Raw genomic sequence first — 19,126 nt, 5'->3', positions numbered from 1 at the left:
CGCTACTATACTAAATAGTTTCTAATACTAGTAGTATAAACTACGCGCAGTATTAGGCACTACGCGCTACTATACTAAATAGTTTCTAATACTAGCAGTATAAACTACGCGCAGTGTTAGGCACTGCGCGCTACTATACTAAATAGTATACTACTATACTAAATAGCCCCTAATACTAGCAGTACAGACTATGCGTAGTTCTAGGGACTATTAAAATAAACTCCTAGAACTCTAATATTTTATACAGGCAAGTTAGCTGCTTAAGCTAGTTAAAAGGATTTTTAAAGCACCTGTGCCTAGTTAAGCTATTACTAGTTTCTATAAAACTACTTTAAGTGCGGAAATATTTGTAATTACATTAATCCTTCTAGAATAAGTTAGGATAGTTGCTAAACATAGTTCCAAACTATATATTATTGTTCTCCTATAGTAATTGCAAGCTTTTTGTTCTACTACTACTATAAGCAGCAATATTAATATTATATAGCTAGAATTAGTTCTATAATTCTATTTCGCGTTGCAGCACTACACTGTTTATTTTGTTTTAATATTGCTTTTATAATTTGCAAATAGCTTTAAAGCTTTATAACTTATTTTTTTCTCTTTTTTATAGTACTAAATATTAATTTTTTACTAAGGAGTTACCTACTCCTAAGGCATGTATATAGCTACTCTACTCTATAGCTTTAGTCTTCTGTCTACTGCACTTTTAATATACAATAATAGAATAAATTCCTCTTATTTTTACTACTTACTAAGATATTAACTTATTAATTTTTTTTTAGCTAATTTATAACAGGCTCTAGAACGATAGTATCTGTAAAAGCAGGATCCTGCAGCCTAGAGAAATAGGAGAAATAGTAGGCCTTATATAAAGTACTTTTTTCTACTAGAAACTAATACCTAGTAAGAAGCTATTATCCCTAACTTTAGAGAATATTATATTGTTAGGGATTTCTGCAGGCCCTAATACTAGCGGCATAGGCTAACTACAGCCCTAACTTTAGGGAGTATTACATTGTTAGGGACTTCTGCAGGCTCTAACACTAGCAGTATAAGCTAACTATAGCCCTAACTTCTACACGCTACTATATTAAATAGCCCCTAATACTAGTAATATAGACTACGCGCAGTATTAGGCACTGCGCACTACTATACTAAATAGTTTCTAATACTAGTAGCACAGACTACGCGCAGTGTTAGGCACTACGCGCTACTATACTAAATAGTACGCTACTATACTAAATAGCTTTTAATACTAGCAATATAGACTACGCGTAGTGTTAGGCACTGCGCACTACTATACTAAATAGTCTCTAACACTAGTAATATAGACTACGCGTAGTATTAGGCACTGCGCGCTACTATACTAAATAGTTTCTAATACTAGCAATATAAACTATATATAGTGTTAGGCACTGCGTACTACTATACTAAACAGTTTTTAATACTAGTAATATAAACTACGCGCAGTGTTAGGCACTATGCGCTACTATACTAAATAGTTTCTAATACTAGCAATACAAACTACGCGTAGTGTTAGGCACTGCGCACTACTATACTAAATAGTTTCTAATACTAGTAATATAGACTATACGCAGTATTAGGCACTACGCGCTATTATACTAAATAGTTTCTAATACTAGTAGTATAGACTACGCGCAGTGTTAGGCACTACGCGCTACTATACTAAATAGTTTCTAATACTAGCAGTATAGACTACGCGCAGTATTAGGCACTGCGCGCTACTATACTAAATAGTTTTTAATACTAGTAGCACAGACTACGCGCAGTATTAGGCACTACGCGCTACTATACTAAATAGTATACTACTATACTAAATAGCCCCTAATACTAGCAGTACAGACTACGCGCAGTTCTAAGGACTATTAAAATAAACTCTTAGAGCTTTAATATTTTATGCGGGCAAGTTAGCTACTTAAGCTAGTTAAGAAGATTTTTAAAGCACCTGTGCCTAGTTAAGCTATTACTAGTTTCTATAAAACTACTTTAAGTGCAGAAATGTTTGTAATTATATTAATCCTTCTAGAATAAGTTAGGATAGTTGCTAAACATAGTTTTAAACTATATATTATTGTTCTCCTATAGTAATTACAAGCTTTTTGTTCTGCTACTACTATAAGCAGCAATATTAATATTATATAGCTAGAATTAGTTCTATAATTCTATTTCGCGTTGCAGCACTACACTGTTTATTTTATTCTAATACTACTTTTACAATTTGCAAATAGCTTTAAAGCTTTATAACTTATTTTTCTCTCTCTCTTATAGTACTAAATATTAATTTTCTACTAAGGAGTTACCTGCTCCTAAGGCATGTATATAGCTACTCTACTCTATAGCTTTAGTTTTCTGTCTACTGCACTTTTAATATACAATAATAGAATAAATTCCTCTTATCTTTACTGCTTACTAAGATATTAACTTATTAATTTTTTTTTAGCTAATTTATAACAGGCTCTAGAACAATAGTGTCCGTAAAAGCAGGATCCTGCAGCCTAGAGAAATAGGAGAAATAGTAGGCCTTGTGCAAAGTACTTTTTTCTACTAGGAACTAATACCTAGTAAGAAGCTATTATCCCTTTACAACTATTTACTAACAGCCTATATACTAGAGAGTAAAGAAGCTAATTTTTAGTAATACTAAAAAGTATTCTATTTTTAAAGCAAGTAACTAAGTTATTTAATAGCTCTTGTATTACTTTAAATACTTTAAGCTTATAAGTTCTATATAAACCTGCAATAGCGCAGAAGCTTACTAATATTTAAGTAGTAAATAAAGCTGCTATATAACGAAAATTGCATAAAAGAAAGTAAGTACAGAAAAAAGAATCTATTGCTATTAAGGATAGTTTTTAACTAATAACCTAAAACAAGTTTAAGAAACTTAGTAATAGAATAAAAGTAATAAAGAGGGTGCGTGCTAAATCAGGTACTCTATATTAATAGCGCTGTAGACGCTGCGCAAAGATATTCTAGGAAGAAGTAAAAGTAGTTTCTAAATAAATTAGCTTACTACGTGTTACTTTTATAGTTCTAAATAGTGCTATACTACTATGCACAGTACAGGTTTTAATAGGGGTTTAGTATTGTAATATATTTGCCCGTGTAGTACGTTTGTATAAAGTATAGTATAACCCTATACATAATGCTAAGCGCAGTATACTATAGTAGAGTATTGCAAAGTAGGGTAATATATAGCAGATTTAGCACATAGCTGTACAGTTAGCAATATATAGTAAACTATAGTAAAGCAAAGTAAGGTTAAATGCTGTGTAGGATTATAATGCAGTAGTACATTGCTGCAGAGTAGCGCTAAGTATAGTATAGTATAGCAAGGTAACGTAAAGTAGTGCAGGGTAAAGTATTAAAATTTAGTATTAGGTATAGTATCTTTAGCGCATAGTAGCAACGTAGTAGGAGGTAGAGTATATTATAGTAAATTAATATAACTTATAGTAGTATATTACTGCAGAGTAGCGCCAATTGTAGTATACTATAGTAAGGTAAGGTAAAGCACTGCATTATACTATAAAATAGTATAAAGTATTGTATATATAGTACGTAGTTGCAAAGTAGTGCAATATACAGTCTATTACTATAGTGTAGAGCTAAGTGCAGCATACTACTGCAAGGTAGCATTAAGCTATAGAAAGTAATATAAAGAAAGTATATTAGTACATTACTATATAGCACTATTAAGCACTGTATATAACAGTAACGTGTTGCAAAGTAGTGCAAAGTACAATAATAAAAGCACATTAGTAGGTTGCAATATAGTAGTATTAAGTGCTGTATACTATATTAACGTGTTAGAGTATAAAGCATACTATAGTATATTGCTACACTATAGCGCAAAGTGCAGTAAGTTAACTCTAAAAGTTATAGTAATTTACGTGTGTTTAAGCCTTTTTTTATTAAAAGAAACAAATGTTATAATGTAGATATGTAACTAAAGGCAGAAATAAAAGTATACTATTATAGAATAAAACTAAGCCTACTAAATAGCACCCTAGACTTTTACAACTTATTGCCTAGCTATATTTTAGTTAGGTTGTAGTGCTCTCTAGTAGCCTCTAGCTCTAGCTATAGAACTATTATACAGTAGTAAGTTAATAAAACTACAATACTATACTTGTAGCTTCTAACACGCTTTTTATAAGTAAATTAAGTTAACTATGCTATATTAGACAGGTTATAAGACCCTAAGTAGAGCTAGCTTTCTATTTGCTATTATTACTTGCTTTATACTATAACTTAATTTTCCTACTCTACGCAAATTAGCTTCTTGTAGGAAAGGGCTGCTCTTTCTAAGTAATCTACTAAACAATTGTTTAGGATTTTGTATGCCTTGCTTTTTACAGGGAGAAAGTATACACTAAAGTTATATTAACGTCTGCAATTAGATACAAGCCCTACTATTAATATAAATAGATAGTAAATACTAAAACTATTACATATATTGCGCTAAAAAGAGGATTTCTCTAAAGTATAGGTTAGATCTCCGCCGCAGATAGCATAAAAGAGCTAGCCTACTAGACTAGCACTTAGTTTTCCTAAAAAGGAAGTTTAATACTCTACCCTTAGTAAGGCGTCTATAAGTAGCTTAAAACCTAGGTCTTGTATAGCACGCGTAAGGCTGTCTAGCCTAGATTCTATTATAATTAGTCTTCTATTTTGCATTAGTATACTTCTACTCTATAGCTAGCACAGCGCCTTACCCTATATACACAAAGCTGTACTGCTAAGCCTTATTAAAGTTATAATAATGCACTCTTGCATGTATCTCTACACTTAGGCCTAAGCACTAGAAGTATAGCAGTAATTCCTAGTAAAAGGGAATCCTCTATTGCAACGTCGTGTTATCTTAATTAGTAAAAAAAAGCAAGTTAATAATAAAAACAGAATTATTAAGTGTATAGGAAGAATGCGAGAGCAGCTAGCTGTAGGCAGAAAGTACTATACCCTACTCTGCTTACTGCAAATTCCTAGATAGTATAGCTATTTGCAAAAAGCTATTAGTATAGAAGAAAAGCATTAGTTTGCCGTGCGTAGAGCAGAAGGGGCTAGGGGGAAGAGAAGTATAAAGTTAGCAATAGGCTCCCTTTGCTCTAAAATTTATTAGCTACTCTATTTTAGAGTAGAGCTTTTGCTTTATAATTTAAGTAGACTTAATAGTAGCAAAGCTAAGCCTGCCTATAAGCTAGTTTATATTTTATACAAAAGAGCTTAAAACAGCTTTGTCTAGCTTATCTACCTGCAATACTTTAAGTAGTATAATATTAAAAATGCGTTCGCGGCTAAAGATGCAAACTAGTTTTAAAACTTCTTTTAGGTAATACCTATTTGCGCCTAGTAGGTTATACTGCAGACATTTTGCGTAGAAATAGGTAAATCCCTACAGGTCTAGAGTATTGTATTGCTTTTGCTTTATAGTATTACTTATTATAAGTTGCAAAAGCAGGTTCTTATACACTACGTAGGAAGGGGGCGTAGGCGTATTAAAGCCCTCCTTGTTGCTAAAAAGAGTAAAGTTAATAACTTTAATAAGTTTATAAAAGCCTAGAATAGGTAATATAGTAAGTAGCATTATAGTAAAGGGGAAGGGGCGTTTAATTATAGAATAGACAGGCAGAGATGCAGAAAGAAGGATATAGAGCTAAATCTGCGTCTTTTTTTTCTTGTTTTATATACCTTATCTTGCTATATCTATATTATATAGGCTAGTTCTATTTTAGTAAAGTAAGCCTTGCAGTCCCTAATACTGCGCGCACAGGCACCTAACAGTATTAGAAACTATATTTTATTATTCTCTATCTCTTTTACTTCCTAACTATGCACTCTATAATAAAGTATAGCTATATCTAACTTCTAGAGTAACAAACAGACTATAGATGCGCAACCTACAACAATTACTACTACTTATCCTATTTTAGAAATACGTACAAAGTATAGTACAATATAGCAATATAGTGCACACAAAAAAGTAAGAAGACTTAATAATTACTATACTATTTAAAGCTTAACTACTTAGCGTTGCCCTAAGTTATAGCCCTTTCTAATAACCCTAGTTTTACAAAACTAGGATGCATAAAGAAGTTTTCTGTTATTTGCACTAGTAAATTTACTAGGGTTATTAGTTCTATATTTTCTAGCTATGCTCCTGCCCTAAGTTTCTTGCCTAAGTAGCAAAGCTAAGTATTTTTATTCTTATTTAGCAACTTATTTTGTTGTAGATAGAAACAGTACTAAGCTGCAAACGCAGGGTGCTATATATAAACTAACTATTTATTAACAATATAATGTATCTACTTCTTTGTGCATTATAGGCCTATTTAGTAGAAAATTCTAGGCACTTTGCACGTATAGTAACAAGAATAAGCGTCACATTTTTACTAAAGGCTTATATAAATTGCTATGCCCTGCTTAACCTAGGAGTATACTTTGTCTACCCCTATGCAATTGTTGTTAGTGTAGTAGGCGTCCTCGCCTAAGAAAATATACGCTTAATAGTTCTACTTCTAGAATAATAGAGTTAACTAGATTTGCTCTAACAGGCTTAGGTAAGCACTACTATTATTACTCTAAATAGCACGCTATAATATGCACTTAGCTTGCTAGTTTGCGCTTATAAAATAGAGAAAAAGTTATATTTAAACTACTAGGGTTTAGCAGCGCTGCGCAGAAGGACTACTAAATACAAAATTAAAATTAAAACTACTTATAAACAAGCTTGTTGTAGAAAAAGCTCCTATTTAGCTTTAAAAAGTAGCTATTATAGGCGTAGAGTAAACTACGCGCATAGAGCTGCTAACTAAAAACTTGTACATAGGTAGAGGCGTTGCAGTAACAATACTACTTATATAGCTGCAGTTTACTATTATGCTTTTGCTACTACTTTAGTTTACTAGGGTATACTACGCGGCCTTACTGCTATAATCTAGCCCCTATTCTTTTTAGGAAGCATATATATTGTATAGCTTTTTTTTAGCCTCTAGCCTATAGCTAAGGCGACTATAGTCCCTATTTATATAGGCATTAATATATATCTAACAGCAAAGTGCCTTGTGTATTAGCACTCTAATTTGCGTATACTAGAATAATACCTTGTAGTTTTTCTGTTCTAACTTGCTTTTAGGCACAAACGCCTATATGCCTAGCCTAATAAAAAAAACTACTATAGCTAAGTAGCTATTTTAACTAGTATAGCCTAATTTTTGCAAGTAAATTAGTAAACTATTAGAAATACTAGCGTAGATAACATTGTCTACATCGCGCACGTTAATACTATAGTTTGCAGCTAAAGTGTAGAAAAAAATACTATTATTAGCTTCCTAAAAAAACTAGAGTATTTTAGCTCTGCTTTCTATACTAGTATAGTATACTAAGCTATTGCAGAAGTAGGCTGCTAGTTTTGTTATATTCTGCTTGTTATTTAGGTAGACTATAGTTTTCTACTAGGCAGTAGGGAAAGTAGCGCAATAGAGTTAGACAAAAGTACCTATATTATTTATAGTGCATTTTATAGTGCTTTTACTAATAGCCTAGCCTAAGTGCGTAATATAATACGCTATATTTATATAAATAGTACTAGAGCGCAATACGTAGAAAAATAAGTAGTTTATATTTATACTATTAAATAGCAGCGCCTTCTAGGATACAGGAAGGGTTGCAGTAAGTATAACAAGTAGGACCCTAAAAGTAGCTAGGAAGTAGTAATAGTCTACTACTATACGCTAGCTATGCGTAGTAAGCAGAAGGTATACTTTATTTAAAATAATATAGTTTAGGCAACCTGTACTATTTAGTATATTAAGCAGCCCTTTAAAGCTGTCCTAAGCAATATATTCTATAGTAATAAGAATTAGGTTAGCATTTTAGTACTAGCTAAAGTTAGAGTTTTAATTCCTGTGCTACTCCGCGCAGCATATTTTAAACTTATAGTAATATAGGATATTCTTGCGCAGGGCTATAAAAGGCACTACAACTACTGTTATGCTAGCGCCTTTTATTATAGCTAGCAGCATAAAAACAGCACTCTTACTACTACTAGTAAGTTCTACTAACAGTAGCAAGTTGCTAGTGCAATTTACTATAGCTTTTATAGCTAGCTACTAGTTGCTGCGAAACTTAGCATAGCTATTATTAACTAAGTAGCAGAGCACGCGCAGTACTTCTTCCTTTTAAATTAGTACCTGCTCCCTATTATAGCTATTAGCTATAGTAAGTAACTATTGCGCTTGCTTTATTTTTTGTCCTTTCTGCTTAATAAGCAGGCGCGGCCTTTTCTAGGTTAACATTGCCCCTCTTATTAATAGGGCTAACTTTTTTTCTAGGGCAGAAAGAAAGCAAAGTACCTAGTGCTAATAGTTACTTATAGTACTCTAGAACGTAAGTACTAGTTTATTTATACTAGGAATAGCCTGCGCGTCCCCTCTATACATTAATATGCCTAGTTTAGTAGAATAGCTTATTTGTATTTTAATAGCACTGCAGCTTTGCATATACGCGCGCAGGCCCTTAAAGTAATTATATTTATCTGCACTTACTTTAGAGTTATTTTCCTACCTACTTTTATTATTATTATTGTTATTATAGTAGTTATTCCTATACTTCTATAGTAGATCTTAGTTCGCGTAGGCAGCCTTAGCGCTAGCTATCTACCCTTACCTTTAGTCCTGTCCCGTCGCTATAATATTAAGATAAAGCCCTAGCACTCTATTCTATAGGTTATAGGGGACAAATTTACGCGCAAGGCTAAGGTATATTTACTAACTTAATTAGAAAATAAAGCTTAGCTGTATAATTTGCAATAAAGTATATTTTAATGCGTAGGACACTTAAGCAGACGCAGGCTATCCCTAAAAGGCAGGAAAGAAGAACTCTTAGTCTTTTTTTTAGTTAGGGCTGTACTAGTAGACAGTATTTTAGAAAAGTAGGACGAGCTAGATATACTAGCCCTATAAGTTTGCAATTTTAGTAGGCAGGACGTGCATAAGCGCCTCTGCCCCTGCCTAGGTAGCTTTAGTATGCCTGCTAAGCAGGGTTAAATAACTATTTTAGACAATAAAGTTGCGCTTCTCTTTTCTATTATTACTATTGCGCTAGTAGTACTGCGTTAATAAAGTACCCTAAATAAGTATCTCTACGCCCTATGCGCTAAGCGGTAAGCCCTACTCCTACTAGGCGTTTATAGCCTAGCTAAAGGCGAGAATAGCGCGCTATTAAAGCTAAGCCCTGCGCTCTAGTATAAAGAAGCGCTTAGCTTGCATTTTTGCTATATAGTTCTTTAGCTAGTACTTACCTACCTGCAGTGCAGCCTAGTTAGCTAGGTCTAACTAATAGCTTCTACTAGGCGTAGCGTTAAGACAATCTACTAGCTGCGTTTATAGGATAGAGGGCAGCTTAGCTATAGAAGTAATAAAAAAGAAGTCTATATAAAGCACACGCGCTTGCTTAGCTAGGGCAGAATAAATAATTACTCTAGCATCTAATAGGCTAAGGCAATGTTTGCTATATAGGATCTTTTTTGTATTTAGTACCTACGTTAACTTCTTTATTTAAGGTATTAGCTTATCTACTTTTTTTGCAAAGGCCTTAAGCCTGCTTACTTAGTTTATTATATAATTTGCCCTACGTACTAGGTAGTTTTTTACTATACTTTCTAGATTTAGCTTTTTATCTAGCACATACTTTATTACTGCGCACTAGGCTATTTTACTAAAGCTAGCTAGCGTGCGCAAATACTTACCTGCCTGCTAGAAGTAGCTTTTACCTAGCATAATACTTAGCACTATTAAAGCAATAATAAAGGGTAGCTTTTTAGCTTTATTAATAGTAGTGCGCTATTGCAACAGGCGTAGTAGTAGTACTAGGGTTAGTTATTCTAACTCTATAAGCTAGTTCTTGCCTATATTAGCCGGGTCTACTATAGCTTTGCCTTTAGCTAGGTATTTGTGCAGTTAGTCCTATACTGTCTAGACAGGCCTATTAATATAGTAGTAAGGCACTGCAGCTTTAGCCTTGTAATTAAGCTAGGTGCGCGTAAAAAAAGCTATATACTACTATAAAGTGCGCGCGTAGTCCTGCGCTAAAGTAGTAGTAGTATAGAGCGTTTACAGCTTTAGTAGTTGCAGTTTAGATTAGACACAGTTGCTAACTTCGCGTAGGTAAGTACCTGCTTTAGCTATAGTATTATAGCTTTTAAGTAGTAGGGACTTAATTAACTCCTATACAGCTGCAGGCACTTCTAGCTCTACTAAATTAGGCCTATCTGCAATTATCCTTGCTTTATTCTAGTTATATTTTTTAAAGCGTATAGAGAAGCCTGCCTTGCGTATTTAGTAATTAACTTAGTACTTAGCTAGCCTAGCAATAGACACTATGCGCTACTAGTTTTTTTCTACTTTAATATCTGCAAGCTGCCTAAACGCCTACTTAAAAGTAGTAGCCTAAGCAGTTAGACTTACTACATTAACTAGGGCAGCTTCCTCTAAAACTTTAATAACCTAATAGTAGGGCTGCTTTTTAAAGAGTTGCTATACGCGCACAAGCAGTCCCTAGAGCTTATTCCCTTTACTATTATTCTCTGCCTAAGTAACTAGGGCAGTTACTATAAGTAGCTAGCTAACTAGGTTAAACTCTAAATAGCTATACTTAGTGCGTTAATATTTACGCTAGGCGTTTGTGCGCGCGCAGTTATAAGCAGTAAATAGTTTTATATACTCTAAAGTGCAGCTTTTATACCTATAGTAGTAGGCAGATAGCACTTGCACGTGCGCAATAGGGGGGATAGGCTAGTTAAAAAGAGTTTAGTTTTAGGCATCCTAGAGTGTACTGCCGCTATACGCCTCCTAAATAGCCCTAGCTAACTAGTATTTTAGCGCAGAAATAGCGTATAGATTAGAATCTGTATTTTATAAGCACTAGTACTTAGTAGTTTTTGCCTATAATAGGTAGGCTTGCATATAATAATATAACGTGCAAACTAGCATACTGCGTTAGTTTGCTTTTAGGGGAATATATACTAGAATTTTGCAGGGCGTAGTATTACCTTTCTAGTAGCCTGCTTTAGTTAGTAGGCGCAGTCCTTGCTCTATAGCTAGGCCTAGTACTATAGCTTTATTATTAGCTTCTTCTAGCATATTAAATAAGGTCTCGGCGCTAGTATTGTCCTTTTTATTATATATAGTAAATAAAGTCTTGCTGCCTATATCTATAGCATCTAGATTAATATTAGAGAAGAAGTTATATTACTACTTTAGTGCCTCTACATTAGTATTAAAAGTAGTAAAGTCCTACTACTGCATAGCTACAAACTAGCGTTTAAGCTAAACTTTATTCTAGCTACTGCAGAGCAATGTGCTGTCTATTTTATATTAGTACCTAAGTAGCTACTAAGCAGAGGGGGCTACGTACCTATAGTAAGGGACAACTAGTAATATGCAAAAAAAGGGGAGCAGGAAATAAATATAAAAAAAAGGCAGAAGTTAAGCACGTAGATATTAGTTGCTAGAAAAAAGTAGTAGTAGAAACTATCTTCTTTTTTTCTACAAGTTAGCTTCTTTTTTATATATCCTACTTACTTATTTATATTGCGTCTGCAATTACGTAGGCCCTTTTTTACGCGCTAGCTGTATTTTAGATAAGCTGTCTTAGAATATAATGTTTACGTTAAATTGCATTCTAGTCTACCTATAGGTAAACTTATAGCTATATTATGTATATAAAAGTACTTAGAAATGTGTATTTGCAGCAGGCCGTGCTAAGTAGCTATAGCTAATAAGGGCAGCATAGAGCGCAGTTTTAATAACGTTTGTACATTTTTTAGTTTTTTTCCCCTTATATCCTAATACGCAAATAGACTATGCAAACGCTACTGCAACTCTTAAATAATAAAATAAAAAAACAAAACTAACTATATAGTATTTGTTACACTGTCCTGCTAAGGCGTATATAATTTTATAGCTATGCGTTTAGTAGTGCGCAGAAGCAGGCTTAAAAAAAGTAGTGCAACTTTTTGCAATATAGAGGCTAGCTACCCCTGCTTAGCTACGTTTAGATAATATGCAGTCCCCTATACTAGCGCTAAACTGCTTCTAAATATATTCTATAGTACTAGATACTTTATACCTTTCCTGTTGCATAAAAAGCAAGATAGCTAGCTTTAGTATTTTGCTTTTGCTAGTTAGCCTAGCTCTAATATAAGTAGCTGCTATACTATATATAAAGGATAGGAAGTATTTAATACTATAGTAGTTTTTATAGTTAAATACTATACGCTACTCTAGCGCTAATACGCGCTAGTTATATGTCCTAGAAATTTTAAAAAAATGCTTAAGGGAAAGGGAAGCTCTGTCTCTTCTTATTTTCTCTATACTAAGCCTTTATATAACTAATATACTTTTATATACTGCGCTATACTACTCTTGTATAAGAAAAGGACAACCTAGCTATATGCTTAAAAATAAGTAACTAGTTACCTCTGCAGCTAAGCAAGTAGGCGACTAGCGTGCAGTATAGCTAAAGAACCCTAGAAACCTAAGCGCATTAATTTTCCTAGCCTGCTATTTCTAGCTAGCGCTAGATTAGATTTGCAGCGAAGCTACGTCGAAGAAAGCTATCTTTTAATACTTCTAGCAGTTGCAGAAACAAGGACAAAAAACTGCTAAGGAGGACAACTTAGCTAAGCTAAATAAGCTAGAAGTTAATAAAAAGAAGGGCTATAGGGAGGGTAACAGTAATAGGAAGAGTAATAGTAATAAATTTCCTGCTTTTAAAAAGCGCAAGCGTACAAGTAGGCTATTATTTAAAAACTATAGTTGCTATCTGCTACTTAAATAATAGCAGGAAGCTAAGCAATTCTAGCGTAACGCCTAGTATAATTTGCAAAAAGCAGAGCGCCAAGAGCGCAAGAAAAACTAATTTAGTAATAAGTAGTTTACCTAGCTTGTATTTGCTAGTAAGTAACTAGAAGCTAGAGAAGTAAGCAAGGCAATAGTTATAGAAGCTATACGCCGTGCAACTACTATAGAGAATTCTAAAGCTATTTGCAATTTATAGCTAATGCTTTGCTATTAGCAGTAGCAGCATATAAAGCTTTCCCTATTTTAGGCATACTAAACTACTATCCTAGACACGCTACGCGTACTCTAGGCCTAATACTTATATAGGAGCTCTAACTAAAGGGCACGTTACTACTACCTATAAATAGAAAATACAAAGCAGATAGGGGTAGGCTTTGCTATTAAGTAGTAATACTGCGCTATCTACCTGCGCGCTAAGTTTAACGCCTATATTATAGCTAAAGCAGAACTTAAGCTCTAAACAGGCATTTTAAAAAAGGTTTTTTTGCAGCTGCAGCAGATGTTGTTTCTTGCTATTGTAGTATAGTAAGTTAGTATATAATAGATATCCTTAGCAGCAAGGCTATATTGTAGTTTAGATAAGTAGAGAAGGAAGAAAGCACTAATACTAGCTTATAATAAAATACTAGAAATACAAATTGTACGTCTTACTAACTATAAGTTAATGCCTGCCTCCTCTATTCAAATGCGCATTGTAGTATGCTATATTTTTAGTAATCTAACTAGGGGGCGCACAACAGTCTATTAGTAGAATAGGAAAAAGAAATAGATTTATAAGGAAACTAAAGGATCCTAAAGCAGGAAAACTTTAGTACAAAATTATTAGTACTTAGAGTTAAGCAGAGTTAGGCATTAAGCTAACCCCAAAAACTTGTTAAGGTAGTAGCTAAAGCAGTTACCCCTTATTTAAGGGCTTTCTATGCAGTAAGGGCAGAGCAAGTTCCTATAAAAAGCTTGCAGCAACTTGCTTACAACTATACTTTAAAAAAAAATCTAGAAAGTATCCCTTGCAAAACTAATTCCTAAATAAGTATTAGTTAACGCTCCTAGCTAAGGCGGCTTGTTATTTAAGGCAGTAATTAGCGCATAGTATAAGGGAAATACTTTACTTAAGTAAGAAGTAGGAAATACTACTACTATAAGGATTTAAGGCGGTCCTGTTTAAGAAGCTATTAGTAATTACTTTAATTTACTTAAGTATTTTGCGCAAAGCTAAAATTATAATTACAATCTATATTTAAAAGATAAAACAGTAAAGTCTATTTTATTGCTAATATATTATTAAAACCCCTAACAACTTAAGGCAAGTTAATTATTTAAAGCAAATAATATAGTTAGTACTAATACTCCGTCGCATTCTTTGCAGGAAATAAGTTTTAAGTATAGGGGCTAGTTTAAGCCTACTAATATAAATGCGCCGAAGTTTAAAGGGCATAATATTACAGAGTTTCTAGAGGAATACAACTTCGAAGCTAATTAGGTGTTATAGAGCAAGAGTACTTAAAAAATGCAGCTTTTATACTTTTGTAAAACTTAATATAAAGTATTTATCTAAAGGCTTCTAAGTTATAAGGATAAGAAGAAGAGCTAGGCTAAATACTAGTAGGAGTTGCAGAGTCTTTATGCAGGCTAAGATAAGAGCTAAAAAAAAAGCACCTAAGCCTTTATTAAGAGTTATATAAGCAAGGTTTAGAAGCGCTAGCTTATAGTTAAGATTATTAAGTACTATTAGAACTTTGTTACGTACTTTCTAGCAGCTTAGCTCTAAGGACAGGTCGCAGAAATTAAGAAGGGCTATTTCTTCTTTTAAAGACTAGCCTAAGAGGATATAGATAGGGTAATACACTATATATTAAAGGAGGATTGTCCTTAGTTTAAAAATATATTAACTTTTAAAATTAAGAAAATTTACGAGTTTGTTTGGGAGCACTAAGAGCAGGAGGAAAGACTAAATACTCTTACTACTAATTACAGCGCAGTAAGTAGGGTGCTAGCCTAAAAGGATGCAAAGATTCTAGAAGAACTAATACCTCTAATTAAAGTAGTTTTAAAGGCTACTGTACTAGGTATTTTCTACTTACTTACACCCGCAAAGCTAATTAGAGTAAGAGTTAATCCTGCTGTAGCTAATTTTATCTAGGGCTTTAAAGGGCTAATACTTACTATAAATAAGTTTAACTTCTTTGCAAATAATAATCTAAATATAAAGAAAGTATTAGTGTTAAGCAAGAACTATGTAGAAGCTTATAAGTAGCTAGTGCTTAAACTGCAGCGAAAATTGCAAGGGCCTTTTAAGAGGAATAATAGAAGCTTTTAGTTTATTTACCTACTTACAGTTAATCCCTAAGCTAGAGTTGTAATAGTAGGAAGCAGGGAGCAGACTACAATAAAGTGTTGCTGCTATAGAAAAGAGGGACATATAATAGCAAATTGCCCTAACTTAGGATTGCTAAAAGAGAATTAGTAGTTTTATACTAAATCTAAGAAGACACTAGGTAGCTAGGCCTAGGCTAAATACTATTTTAAACTTTATTTAACTAATATATAGAGTATCTTCCTAGGCAGAGGGTTTGCTCTAAGAGCTTTTAACAGCAAGATATTGCAGTAGGTGCTGCAGTTACTAAAAGACTAATTCTAGGTTACTAATAAGTAGCTAAAGAGGCCTATTAGGTCTATTCTTTTAAGCTAATTTAGAGCTAATAGAAAGGCAATTAAAGTTACCTGCCCTTTAGCTAGTAGGGAGAGCTACAACGTTAAAGCAGATAATAATAGAGGTGCGCTAGTTTAGCAGACAATAGCACTTTAGAAAGCTGCAATATTTCTAGAGACAGTATTATAAACTAGAGAAGTATATAATACTAAGCCTAGTTTGTACAAAGTAGAAACAAGGAATAAAAGAGTCTAAAAAACTATAGCAGAGTAGTATTAGAAGAATAATTAAGTTACTAGGAAGAAGCTAATAGTAGTTATAGCTCTAAAGATAAAAAGCAGTAAGCTATATAACTAAATTCTCCTGTTAGTTAAGGAGGATTTAGAAGATAAGCTCCTCTAATATAGGCCTATTATAGAAGTACCTAAAGTGCAGATAGAGGATGCCTAAGTAGACCTATTACAAGAACGCCTTAGAGCAAATATAACTCTACTAACTATAAAGGATAGTTAGAGTGCAACTATAGGCCTAGAGACTTTTCTGCCGCCTGTAATAAAGGCATAGAGGAAATTGTAGCAGATTTAGATACTAACTACTAAAAACTTAGTAACTATAGCGCGGAACACGTCTCTAAATGTAATAGCTTAAGCAATACTTAATTAGAAAGTAAGAGGACTTTAACAAGTAAATCTACTAGCTACTTTAGCTATAGTAGTAGCTATTAGCAAGGCTATTAAGAATTTGCAAAAACCTATTGTTAGATTCTAAACTCCTAAGCATAGTTTAGGGGAAACTATAAATATTAAAAAAAAAGAGTTAATAAAGAAGAGTTTCTAGAAAATATTTAACTAGGGATTAAGCTTAGGAGAAACCTTTGCGATTAAGAGTAGAAAAGGATTTAGAGAAGTAATTACTAAAGAAGTACTTAAACAGCTATGCCTAAAGCTTAGTTGTAAATAGCAAGAGCTATTAAAGAGTACTAAGAAGGCAAATAAGATTTATAACTTCTAGAGTTATAAAGTAGAGGATAAAGAAGATAAATATGTTAAAAAGCAGTCGCAGCTACTATCTAACTTTTAACTAAAAATTAAAAGCTAATACCGCAGGCTATTAATTAAAGGTTAGCTCCCTACGTGTTAGATATCCCTATATAGAGGCATAGGTTAAGCCCTAATTAACACAGGCTTGCAGCTAAATATAATAAAACTATCTACTATAAGAGCTCTTAATGTGTACATTACCGAACTTAACTAAGAAGGGCTACTAATTAAGCTTTAGCAAAGAATAATTACTGCAAATAGAAGTATAGACCCCTTTGTTAGTACTGCATATAAAGTGCTAATTATAGTTAGTAAAATACTAATCTTAACGCATTTTCGGGTAGTACAAAAGTTAAAAAGGGCAATTCTACTTAGTACTCTTTAGTATTTAGCTGCCCAGCTCTAAATCTACTTTAACACTTTTAGCTGCACTATATGTTATATTAGGTCCCTTAATAAGTAGAAAGAAGTCTTATTTATAGGGTGCGATCTAGCTCTAATAGCTAATTTAATTGCGATTGACGAGAAGAGAAAAGAGTAGAGAGTATACCTACTAGGAAAGTATACTTAATAAAAAATTGCCTAGAAATCTAGATTTAAGAGTATTAAAATCTCTTTAAAACTAAAAATGTTAGTAAAGAGTATAGAGAAATAGAGGAAGACTTTTAAGAGTTTTTTAAAGAACTAAAAAGTTAAAAGTAGCGCTAATTAAGAGGTAGGAAGAGTTTAGGGGAAGTAAATACTCTATACAAAAAAGTAGGCGATAAGGTTTAGCCTATTAATATACCCTAACTAGATTAGCTAATAGAGCTTAGAAGAGAAGATTAGAAAGAAAAAGCTATTGCGCAGTATATTAAAAGAGCATTATTAAAGGGCCTAGACCTAGGTTTATATAACTATATTTTTAGAAAAAAGACAGCAAGCTTCCTGCGGGGGCATTAGTTAACAGCTAAATAGCTAGTAAAAATAAATATAGGAGAAGACCTGCTGCTAAATAAAGTTTAGCTATTCTAAAGTCTAATATTTTAGCAAGAAGATGCGCTAGCTTAGGACTTTAAGGACATATTAATAATATATTAGGATGTTTAGCTATTATATAAGATTTAAACTGTACCTTATAAAGCGTAGCAGGTAAAGGGCTTCTAGTGCCCTAGAAAGCTTAAACTAATTATTATTAACATAATAAGAATAAGGCTAAACTAAGGGACACTTAAGCGCAGCAATAGCTAGTATAGAAATCTATATTTTCTAGTGCCTAAGGTTAAGAATCCTACTAAAGCAACAGACTTTTAGTTAATTAATAATGCCTAGTAATATAATACTATTACTAAAAGAGATGCGTACATTCTGTTTTCTGCTAACAAGTTTTTAGAAAGATTTGCTAGAAAGGCAATATATTTGTACTTTAACTTATTCTTAGGATATAACTAGATTAAATTACACTTAGCTAGCTGAGATATTATAGCATTCTAGACTTTAATTAGGCTTATAAAGTAGTGTACCTTGCCGCAAGGAGCTACAAACTTAGTTGCTGTATTTATTCGCACTATTATAAAAATCCTTAAGGACTACTTCTTAGATACAGCGCTCTTTATAGATAATATAGAGGTAGCTAGCCTAAAGTTAAAGTACAACAATAAAGAAGTATTAGATAGGATTTATTAATTTGTTTTTAAGTATATATAGTAAGTAGACTAAATGCTTATTAACATAGCCTAAGCTAAGGCAATAGTGTTAGCTATAAAGTCTTAGTAGAGAGTATTAAAAATAATTATAGTTAGATATAAAGTAGACTAGCAAGGTTAATATCCTAGCAATAACAAGGTCTTAAAAATACTAAACTAGCCTAAATACTAAATAGTAAAAGAGGTTTAACAGTTTATTAGAATTGCAGTATATTATTAGTAGTAGATCTTCTATTTCTCTCTAAAAGCCGAGCTACTTTTTAAGTTACTCTAAAAGAACGCTAAATAGAGCTAGGGAAAGAGCTAGAGAAAAGCAATGCAGTTAATTAAAGGCGCAATTACTTAGCCTCCTGCGCTAGTAGTAATAGACTATAAAAGAGGAGCAATATACCTTAGAGTAAATACTTTAAATATAGGTAGAGGAGCGCACCTAGAGCAAGTTAGAGCTAATAAATAGTAATACTTAATTAAGTTCAATAGTACCTTGTAGTTAGAAGCAGAATTCTAATAGTATTTAACAAAGCTAGAGTGCAAAGCTCTAGTTTAGGCGCTAAAAGCGTTTTAGTCCTATCTATATAGCTACTAATTTATTGTTAAAACAGATGCAAAAGTCTTAATTGCTTAATTAAACTAATCCTTATTAAACCTTCCTAGCTCTGTAATAAACTAATAGCTTGCAACAATCCTTTAGTAGGACTTTAATATTGTCTATGTACTAGGCAAGAAAAATATTATCTCTAATGCACTTTTAAAGTATCCTTAACTAGAAGACTAGAAGCTCTCTTTAGAGAATAAAGACAACCTAGAGCCCTTTATTAATTAAATTCTAGAGAAGCATAAAGAAGTTTATATAGCTAAGAGCTT

The 19,126-nt window shown here is 32.9% G+C and overlaps 1 protein-coding gene across 1 annotated transcript; it reads left to right on the top strand.

Moving 5' to 3' along the window:
* Nucleotides 1-18,074: 18,074 nt before the first annotated feature.
* Nucleotides 18,075-18,242, top strand: K460DRAFT_294874 (uncharacterized protein; the record flags this gene model as incomplete). The annotated part of the gene is made up of 1 exon (XM_040929518.1): nt 18,075-18,242. A coding segment is annotated over one exon (168 nt), but the record flags the coding sequence as incomplete, so codon positions are not given.
* Nucleotides 18,243-19,126: the final 884 nt, after the last annotated feature.

This window comes from Cucurbitaria berberidis (assembly GCF_010015615.1).
Source record: "Cucurbitaria berberidis CBS 394.84 unplaced genomic scaffold K460scaffold_6, whole genome shotgun sequence".
NCBI lineage: Eukaryota > Fungi > Ascomycota > Dothideomycetes > Pleosporales > Cucurbitariaceae > Cucurbitaria > Cucurbitaria berberidis.
The sequence above is the reverse complement of the archived record's forward strand: the minus strand, read 5'-3'. Positions and strand labels throughout refer to the sequence as shown.